The 9,924-nt window shown below is 62.4% G+C and overlaps 1 protein-coding gene across 1 annotated transcript in view; it reads right to left on the bottom strand.

The window, feature by feature from the left end:
* Positions 1-467: 467 nt before the first annotated feature.
* Positions 468-9,924, bottom strand: part of KIAA0930 (KIAA0930 ortholog) — a 40,483-nt gene continuing 31,026 nt past the window's right edge. Inside the window, exons 3-10 of the mRNA XM_061205291.1 lie at positions 9,657-9,782; positions 9,479-9,556; positions 9,069-9,170; positions 7,678-7,818; positions 6,902-7,096; positions 3,991-4,153; positions 2,219-2,377; positions 468-1,862 (exon numbers count right to left, since the gene is read on the bottom strand). Coding sequence (XP_061061274.1) covers positions 1,822-1,862; positions 2,219-2,377; positions 3,991-4,153; positions 6,902-7,096; positions 7,678-7,818; positions 9,069-9,170; positions 9,479-9,556; positions 9,657-9,782 — 1,005 coding nt within the window. The 3' untranslated portion in view covers positions 468-1,821. The remainder of the gene's footprint in view (positions 1,863-2,218; positions 2,378-3,990; positions 4,154-6,901; positions 7,097-7,677; positions 7,819-9,068; positions 9,171-9,478; positions 9,557-9,656; positions 9,783-9,924) is intronic.

Here is a 9,924-nt window from a genome sequence, read left to right as displayed (position 1 = left end):
AAGGAGCCTGAAGGAAAAGCTATAATTCCGCCGCCTCGGACACAGATGTGGCGGCAGCGTTGGGCTCCCCAGAGAACCCTCACCCGGCATCTGGGGACACCGGGCCAGGCTCACGGCTCCCTGAGGCTCTGCTCCAACACTTTGGGGCGTGACCTGACTCTGTGCTGCCCTAAGACACAGTTTTGGAACGTGAAGTTGTGCGGGGAGCTGAGATGCAGCCAAGCACGAGCCAGGCGCTGTCAGAGAACGCAAGGACGTTCGCCCAAACCCCACCACTCGCCTCCCTGGCCTGGGTGACCGGGGGGTGGGGTAGGGTAAGTGTCCCGATGGTCTGCCACCTGACCTGAGGTGAGCTATGCAGGAGAGCTGGCCATCTCGCCCTGACCCGGTCGTGCACCGGAACCCTGGAGACTGCGGTGAGGTAGGTGGTATCAGCCCCATCTACAGGTGGGCAAACTGAGGCAGAATGAAATGCAGTAGCTCGCTTTTAATAACAGCATACAAAATCTGGAGAAGCCCGAAAGTAGTCCCCGGTTCCTGGAGCCCAGCGCAAACCCTCAGAACGCGCAGAATGGAAACGGACGGGAAAACAAGCCCCTCCTCCTCTCCCTCTTCTCCCCCAGAGGATCTCTAACCTTAGTACACCAGGAACCCTTCAAACAAACACTCCTGAGGACGCAAGCAAAACAGAGCAGCAGAGACCCAGCTGACGGCTTACTCCCGTGGGCAGGGGAAACGCTTCTGTTCTTGAGGAGCCTCGCGGTTTTGAGACGAGCACAATGTGTCACCATAGGTGGAAACCCTTCAAGCTGGAACGAGGCCTGACAAGCCACGTGGAAGCCAGTTCCCCTTTGCCTCAGTGACTGGTCTGAGAAATGGGACCAGCACGCCCAGTCAAAGGAAATGAGCTCTAGGAAACCACGGAAGATGAAACACCCTCTCCCCTCCCCCGGCCCCAGGGGACAGAGGTTCTACCTGGAACCTTCCTGGGAGAACGCAGACCCCTCCTCGCCCTCTGGCAGGGACCCCACCCTTCTCCTGTCTGGCTACCAAGCCCTCCCTCCTGCCCTCAGAATCCAAACTGTGCAGGTCACGCCAGCTGAGGCGCGGACGGGGTGGCTGTCCCCACGCTGGAGGGGTGTGTGTTGGTAATGATGCTCTTTGGCTGGAAGCAAAGGCCATTCTGGCAGGTGCGGGCCTGTCTGGGGCCGGGCACAGGGCGAGGTATTCCCAGCCCAGGGCAAAACCTTCAGACAGCCGTGTTCCCCGCTCCCCACGGAAACCCATCTACAACCAGGAGTAAACGAGGGAGGGCAGATGATCGGGACTAACTTGGACGCTGAAGGTCATCGGTACAGCGTCACAAAACCTGAAACCGCTGTTCCTTAAGTGCTGACAGTCTGACACACCGCGTGCCCCCAGCCAGTGGTCTCTGCTTGCTGTCTGTCGGGATGCGTACATCGAGTCCGTAGGGCTGGACTCTTCTGGATGCTGGCTGCTCCTCTGCTCTCTCTTACGCCTCTTGGCATCTCTGGTCCTCTCTGGGTGCAGAGGGTTCTCCAGAGATGGGCGGAGGGTGCCGGGTGGGTGGGCGCAGGGGCAGGGGCAGGAGCAGAGCCAGCGGGGAGGAGAACGAGGCACTTCAGTTTGGGCTGGTGTTGGTGGAGCTGGCCCCGGCCCCGGGAGTCGAGTGGTCCCGCCTGGCTCCGGCTGCGGCGCTGGGTGGTCCCGGAAGACCCCAGTGGCGGTGGACAGGTAGGCACTTGGCAGCGCCCCCAGGCCTGGGCAGGGCTGGAGGCTCCGCGTGGGCTCCGCACACGGCTAGGTCATCAGGATGGGCTTCTGCCGTACTTCCAGGATGTCTAGGGCGGCGGGGAAGACGCGGGCGGTCACACCCCCAGCGCTCCATTTATGAAGGAAGTGCGCCACGTCGTTCGTGGGCGTTTTCTCTTCCAACCCTCGGGGAACTGCGGTGCTGTGACCACCCTCCGTGCAGACGGGGAACGGATGGGCTTGGAGCAGCTGCACCGCCTGGCGAGGCCACGGGGAACGGGGCTCACGCGGGGACTCTGGAGCCACTGCCCAGCACCGCCCTGCGGCCCGCCAGCGAGAGCACCGCCTCCCCCTCGACTAACGGGGTGGGCGCCAGAGCACGGCCCAAGGGGACACCTTCAGGGGCCATGGTTTTCCCACAGGTCCCACGCAAAGTCAAAATTACCTGTTAAAATCCGGTGCAGCGGCAAAGTGACGTAGGTTAAATGTGCATAAAGAAGGAAATTCCCGTCTGTTCTGTTCAGCTTCAGCCAGGACCCGACCAGGGAGCGCCCCGTGCCGGACAGGGACCGAGACCGCAGGTTGGTGGCGTTGTGCAGGTCGGCTGGAGGGGAGAAGGCCGGTCAGGCCCAGGCAGCGGGGAGAACACCTCCCATTCCAGGTGGCTCCGCCCTGGCCCAGCTCGACCCTCTGCTGGGCGCCCCATCGCCCCGGCCTGCGACGCCCAGCGCCCCTGCCTGCCTATCCAGCCCGATCCTACCCCTCAGGGCCCACCCCTCCGAGCTCTCCCTGACACCCCCTTCTCTGTCCTGGAGAGTCTCCTGTGTGGGGTCTGGCTCATCGCCACACTGTGTCACTTCGCTGCTCCCCTCTGGTACTGTCTGTCACTGGGAGGCCATGGGGGTGAGGCTGGGATGACCTGTCACCGTCAGCCAATCTACGGGTCGCCCAGGAAGGCAGGCTGGGGGCTACGAGTGCTTTCCTGCTGGTCTGGAAGTGAGCCGAGGCGAGGAAGGCACTCGCCCAAGCTCATTCAAGAGCAGGTCGAGGCCGGTGCTGGCGTCTCCTGGCCCTGGCCAGGGTCTCGTCCAGCAGGCCCTCTGCCTCTGTGTCCTGCCGGTCAGGACCGTTCAACGCCACAGCCCAGCTCCTCCAGATGGCTCCCCGCTGCTCTTCTGATGAACACGGACCCGCCGCCCCGCTGCACGGCTGGCTGACGGCGGGGCCCACGTGCGCAGAGAGAGCAGCGGGAAGGCGCAGGCCGGCCGGGGGCCACTGCAGACTGAGTGGGTGAGAACCAGGGCCTCTGCGACATCCGGGCCGAGACGCCCAGCGGGCCGCCAGACAGGCCTGCGGGCTCGGGGAGGAGGGCAGGTGAGCCCTGAGGGGACCGCACGGAGCAAGGAGAGACCCTGAGGGTCCGCCCCCCCGCCCCCGGGTTCCAGAGCGACCAGAGAAGAAAAGCCAGGGAAGGGCTTCCCTGATGGCACAGTTGTTGAGACTCCACCTGCCAATGCAGGGGACACGGGTTCGAGCCCTGGTCCAGGAACAATCCCACATGCCGCGGAGCAACTAAGCCCGTGCGCCACAACTACTGAGCCTGAGCTCTAGAGCCCGCGAGCCACAACTACTGAGCCCACATGCCACAACTACTGAAGCCCGCGCGCCTAGAGCCCGTGCTCCGCAACAAGAGAATCCACCGCAATGAGAAGCCCGCGCACCACAACGAAGAGTAGCCCCCGCTCACCGCAACTAAAGAACGCTCGTGCGCAGCAACGAAGACCCAACACAGCCATACATACATACATACATACATACATACATACATACATACATACATACATACATACATACATAAATAAATAAATAAATAAATAAATAAATAAATAAATAAATTTATAAAAAAAAAAAAGGAAAAGCCAGGGAGGGAGGTGACAGCACGTGCACGCGGACCAGGGCGTTTCCCCCACCCACTCGGCCAAACGCTCAGACCAGTGACGTCGGGAAGGCTCTGCACCCCTGAAATTAGTGCAGACTGCCAGCTGTGCCTCACACTCTGAGCGCTGAGAGCGCCGGGCTGGGGGCTCCTCTCGGTGGGCCTCTGTCTGTCTGTCTGTCCACGGCTCCATCCCCACCCGGGACGGCCGGCCCGCGGCAACTGCCGGCTCTCTAACTGTGGAGGAGGGGAGGAAGGAGCCCGGGGAGGGGCAGGGTCACCTCCCCCGTCATCCTCCCGGAAGAGCTCCTCGCTGTCGTTGGCCGAGTGAGACTTCTTCATCTCCGCCATGCGGCTCCGGGGCACCTTCCTCCTGAGGGACGGGGAGAAGAAGGCGGGCCGGTGGTTGCGCTCGGGCGTTGGGGGAGTGCTGAAGGAGGTCACCTGGGAACAAGGGGCGAGTCACCAGAGCGGCCCACCGACCCCGGGTCCCAGCGCCCACCCGTCTCCCGCCTCGGATGATGAGGACACCCGCCCTGCCGGGGCCTGGCGGGCACTAGCCGCCAGCGCCGCCCCGGGAGGGACCGGGCTGCCCTCCTGCGGGCCTCAAACGCTGGTCAGAGGGTCATCAGAGCCCAAAGCAAGCCTGGCTGCTGCCGCGGCACCGAACCTTCCCCACCACCCACGACGGGAACCGGCATCAGCCCATCTGACAAAGAAGAAACTAAGGCGGGACAGCGACCCTGACGTGCCCGAGGTCACCCAGCAGGATGGTGGCCACACCGGGTTGCAACCCAGGTCTTCTGCCCCTACGGCCATGCTCTTCACCCTGATTTCTTCTTTTGGCTACTATGTCCCATCCCCCCTCTCTCCCAGCATCCTTTCATAGACGTGCAGTAGCCAAGCGGTCCATGCTTCCATCTCCTCCTCTCCTCTCTTCCAGCCACACTGCCAGTCGCCAACCATTCTCCACACCCACTCAGGGCAGCACTAAGGACAGACAGGCACGTGACAGTGGTCCCTGCCCTCAAGGAGCTCACAGTCTGCTGGGGGCAAGAGACCCAAAAGTGACAACCACAGACCGAATGTTGGTTGCTGAGACAGAAAAAGGGAAGCACAGGATACAGGGGAGCACAGAGGCAAAAGGAATCAACAGCCTGGGAAATCAGGAAAGGCTTCCTGGAGGAGATGCCGCTCGAGCTGGGTCTTGAAGGACGAGTAGGAGTTCGCTAGGTGAAGAAGGGGGGGAAGGGCGTTCCAGGCAGAGGGAACGTGGCCCATCTCCTCCCTCCTCCCCATGCAAACAAGAATCTGAGGAACAAGACGAGCTGGGACTGAGACTTCGGGAGCCCCATCAGCCTCCTCGTCACGGCTCCGACATCCACCAGAGTCCCGGCGGCCGCTGGGCTCCAGAAGGTCCTCCCACAATCCAGGGAAGGTTTTTAAAAGATAAAAAACAAACACCAGAAACCACAATACACACAGAGTCTGCATTTGTCATGCGCTGGTTACAAACAACCCCTCTGGAAAAGGGAGGGGACAAGCGACAGTGAGCACAGAGGTGGAGGGGGCCCGTGCAGTCCTGGGAGGTCAGGGCCTGCCACTGACAGCTGCGTGACCCTGGCAAGCCCCTCCCCTTGACCCCAGGCCTCCCTGCTACTATGGGCCAGGGACTTCCCCAGGCACCGTCTCCTTCACCCCCACAGCCACCCTGAGCGAGAAAGATCATCACCCCCATTTGACAGATGGAAAATCAAGGCCCGGGCAGGTCTAGTAACCTATCTGTGGTCACTCGGCAAACAAGTGGCTGGAACTGGCACCCAGGTTTGTCCAGCCCAAGCCCAGGCCACGTCTTCACAAGGGGTTTCACATACACATTCGTTAGGGCCTCAGTGGGCAATTTAGGACCAAGGAGAAGAATAAGCCTCCTTATCTCAACTGTAAACCACCTCTATTCCCAAGACAACAGAGGCCCCTGCCTGGAATTCTCACCCATCATCACAAAAAAGAGCATTTATTGCTTCTGTTCTGCTTATAAAACACATTCATTGCAGAAACTTCAAAGCAAAAAAAGACATACAAAGAAGGAAAACCGCCATCTGACTACCTGGAGATGTGCAAGGTGAACGTAATTTTACAGAATTAAAAGTATCGCAAGTATGCGCTCCCCCGTCTCGGGCGCGCCAGCAGTGATGCGCGCGCGACTTACACGCTCAGGAGCCATTTTCCCGAGCAGATCAGCAGCCGTCCCCACAGCGGCTGTGACCTGAGGGCCCCATCTGATGTTCAGCGGCTCCTCTGAGCCCCCAACACCTCAGGAGGCAAGTGTTTTCACCCCGTTTCTGGATGAGCAAACTGAGGCTCAGGAGAAGAGACCGGTCCCAGGTCACGCAAGCAGCAGCACCCGGATTCCAGCCCCCCAGCAGCCCCTCTCCTGGAGGTGCCCCCAGTGCCCTGTCTTCATCCAAGACGCCCAGCTCCGGGCAGCCCCCTCTGAAGACCCAACTGGGGCAAAGCAGCCAGTGGGCTGGAGACTTTCCCCTACCTGAGCCCTGGGGCCCCCTGGAGGCTCTACGAATAAAGCTGCCACTGACCTCAGCTTCCCACCCCTGGGGAAGGACAGTGGCCTAGAAAGAGCAGGGCTCAAAGGCTCGGTGCTGTCACACGAGAGCCATGTGACCTGGGACAGGGCAAGTAAATCGGGCAAGCCTGGGTCCCCAGGCCTGCAGACAGGAAAGCTCAAGCCCACCCACGGGCTGCTGGCGGCCACCCAGCAGTTCAGGTGCACAACACCTTGTAAACAAGTGGCCCGGGCAGAGAGAAGAGCTGGGCGGCCCCAGGGCCTCTGCGCCCCGGCTGATCCTGCTGGAGCAGGAGGGGAGGCTCGCTCTTCATCATCCCTGTCTCACCCTCCGGGAAGGCCGGTCACGTGCCCACACTCGCCCAGCAGGTCCACTGAGGCAGGCGCCAGGACCCTGGAGACTGAGCCCCGCTGCAGCGGCAGCTCAGGGCCCAGGCAATAACCTGCTTTGCGACGCTGGGCAAGTCACCTGCCCTCTCTGAGCCTCGGCCTCCTCCCCAGAAGGCTGGGGATGATGACACCTACCTCACCGGGGGCTGTAAGGATCAGGGAGACGGTGGGAAGCAGATCTGAGGGACGGGAGGCCCCTCCCCAAGCTGCGCAGCCCTTACCCGCTCGTGCATGGGCGAAGCCGGGCTGGAGTCCTCTTCGGTCCCGCAGGGGGACGTGTCACCAGTGGACACACGGCTGACCGCCATCTCAGCGTGGCCCTTGCCCTGTGGCCCCTTCATGCGCACAAACTCCATGTTGCTGTACTTGTAGAAGCCAAAGGACATCTTCTGTGCCATGCGGGCAGCCACACTCACCTGCGGACGGGTGGGAGAGGGCCTGAGTCAGGCAGGTAGGGATGCCCGCTCCCTGGGGGCACGAGCAGCCCCTGAAGACTGCCAGCCCACCTCCAGGGGGACCGAGCCCCGGCTGACCCGGGCTCGCCCACAAGGCAGGGCGGTGCCGGGGCGCTAGGGATCCCTGGCTGATGCCCCTCTCAGCCCGATGACCATGCCCCACACAGGGCCAGCACAGGCCGGGAAGAGAGCCCCAGCCCAGTGGGACCTGAGACCGCCTCCCCCGTCCCTTCCTCCCAGGCTCCGGAGAGAGGACGTCCTCGGGACCGTGCTCAGCTGTGGGCGAGCGGCCCGTCCACCTGGACTCCTCTCCCCTCAGTTCAGTCAAGCAGGGGCCAATCCCAGGAGGGTCTTCCCTCGGGGGCCGGAGTGGGCCGGAGTGGGCCGAGGCGTGCTGTAGAGAGCACAACACAACCGCCTAAGGGGGCTCCGGGGGGCTGCGGGCGCTCCGAGGAGGGGCAGGTGCAGCTCCGAGCCGGGCGAGGGCAGAAGGGGGCCTGGGGGGTGCCCGCCCCTGGGCCCTGCGCCCGCCCTGCACTCACGCGGTTGTCGTACACCTTCTTGAGCGCCTCGTAGCGGATGGAGCCCTGAAAGATGACCCCTTGGAACGTGTTGGTTTTGTCACTGGCCACCAGCTCCACACAGACCATCTCTCCTTCGCCCACGGTCATGTCGCTGAACACCTGGGGTGGGGCGCGAGGCGGAGACGGGTTCATCACCTGCCAGCTGCCACCACCCAGCCGCAGCCCGGCTCCCGGCCCAGCACCCTCTCACTGGCCCAGGGCGGACTGCTCGGGAACTCCCACTTTGCAGGTGGGAACGCTGAGCCACAGACATCAGGGTATTTGCTCAAGGCCCCCCACGGCTCCACCGAGACCAGCACAGGAAGGCAGACAGGCTACCGCGGGGCGGGGGCAGCTACAAGGGGGTGGGGTTGATAACAGTGACTCTGGGACCAGAAGAGGACGCACCCGCCATGGCCACCGGAAGGACACTGCCTCCATTACTCTTCCTCACGCCAGGGAGTTAAACGGTTCACGGGGACCGTCTGGCCCTCTTTCTAGGATCTCCTCCACCCTGGCTGTGGGCGCTCGGCCCACTCGCCCCGAGCTTCACGGCTTGCGTGCAGGCACCAGCTCAGGAGCCCGACAGACGGACCGCCCGACCACCGGGGTGGCCTGCGGGGGACTCCACACCCCGCCCCTGCTCGAGTCACAGCTCCTGGGGGCCGGGGTACAGGCCGAGCTCTGAGGTCATACAGACTCAGGTTCAAATCTCAGCTCTGCCACGGACGAGCCGTGTGAGCCTGAGATGCCTCAACACACCAATCCAATTGAGAAGAGCCCTGAAACACAGGCCCCCTTCTTCCTGAGTCCTCCCAGGGCCCCGACCCCGTCCGGTGGGTACCAGCACCGCTGCCAGGGCCTCGACAGGGGAGGGTGGCTGGACAGGGGCTGGCAGGGTCGCAGGTGGGACGCAGCTGGGTCCCTGGCAGCCCACACTTCCCAGTCAAGTCACCTGCCTTGGGCCCCAGTTTTCCCAACCTTAAAATAGAAGCTTGGTCCACATGACTTCTAGAGCCCCAGGCATCTTGGACATCCTAGGATCCCAAGGTGTGGAGGCCCTGATTTAGAGTTTAAGGGCCAGAACAACGATTCCTCCTGCCTGGGAAGCACTCTCCGTAGGCGTTTACGACGCATTCTCCCATTATTCATGAGCTCTTTGATCTTTCAACCCTGATGCCCATTTTACAGATGAGAAAACCGAGGCTCTGAGCCAGGTGAACTCACTTGCCCCGAGTCAAACAGCAGGAAGAGCGGGAGCCCAGCCCAGCGCCCACCGCCTTTCTGAAGGCGTGTGAGGCCTGAGGGAAAAGCGTCTCTATTCCCTCGCATTCCCTGATGAGGGGGAACTAGAGGGAGACAGAGCCCACCTCCTCGAAGCTGTCGATCATGAAGAAGATGTTGGGGTAGCTGATCTTGGATTCTTCCCCTTTGCTGTCCATGGGATGTTTACTGGGGGATGCGAACACTTGCTGAAAGAAAAGAGATGCGAAGGACTGAGTGGGGCCCCGGCCCTGCACCCAGACCCGGAGCCACTCAGTGGGGTGGGGTGTGCTGCCCAAGGCACGGGTTACCGCGGTCACACTGCCCAGGGCCAGGCCACGCTCAAGGTTGCCACTCGGGAGGAAGCCGTCTGGGATGACTGGTTCAGTGCTCCTGAGCAGGACATAGGCCCCCAGGGGCTGAATGGATTTCTGGAGCCAGACGCTCACCTCGGGGCAGGGAAGGGAGGAGGAGCACTTGCCTCCCAAAATAAACACGGGGCGGCCAGAGGGCTCACCTGGGATTTCTTCTTATGGATGTGGATGTCGCCCCCATCAGCTCGTGTGCACACAGCGCACGTCACCATGTAGTCCAGCTGGAAGAGAGCGCAGGACGGGGCTGTGGAGGGGTCTGCTGTCCCTCGGCGCCTTCTGACAGCCCCCCTCCCGCAGCCCCGCCCCGCGGCACCCCTGTACCTTCTGCAGGATGAGGTTCAGGCAGACGCTCTCCTCCCAGTCGATGTCAGGGTCTCCGAGGCCCGGCAGCTTCTTGGAGTCCCGCCGGTACACCTCCACCTCCACCTCGGGCTCGGCCTCAGCCAGCTGCGAGGCCCAGGGCAGAAGTGAGTCCCAGCCCCACAGGGGCATCTTCTCCCTCACCACTGCACCCGCCAGGTGTTAACGCAGATGTGGGCTCCAACCTTACTCCTGGGCTCTCTAGCGATGCGACCCAGAGTTCACCAAG

Source organism: Eubalaena glacialis, chromosome 11 (genome assembly GCF_028564815.1).
Source record: "Eubalaena glacialis isolate mEubGla1 chromosome 11, mEubGla1.1.hap2.+ XY, whole genome shotgun sequence".
Lineage (NCBI taxonomy): Eukaryota > Metazoa > Chordata > Mammalia > Artiodactyla > Balaenidae > Eubalaena > Eubalaena glacialis.
The sequence above is the reverse complement of the archived record's forward strand: the minus strand, read 5'-3'. Positions and strand labels throughout refer to the sequence as shown.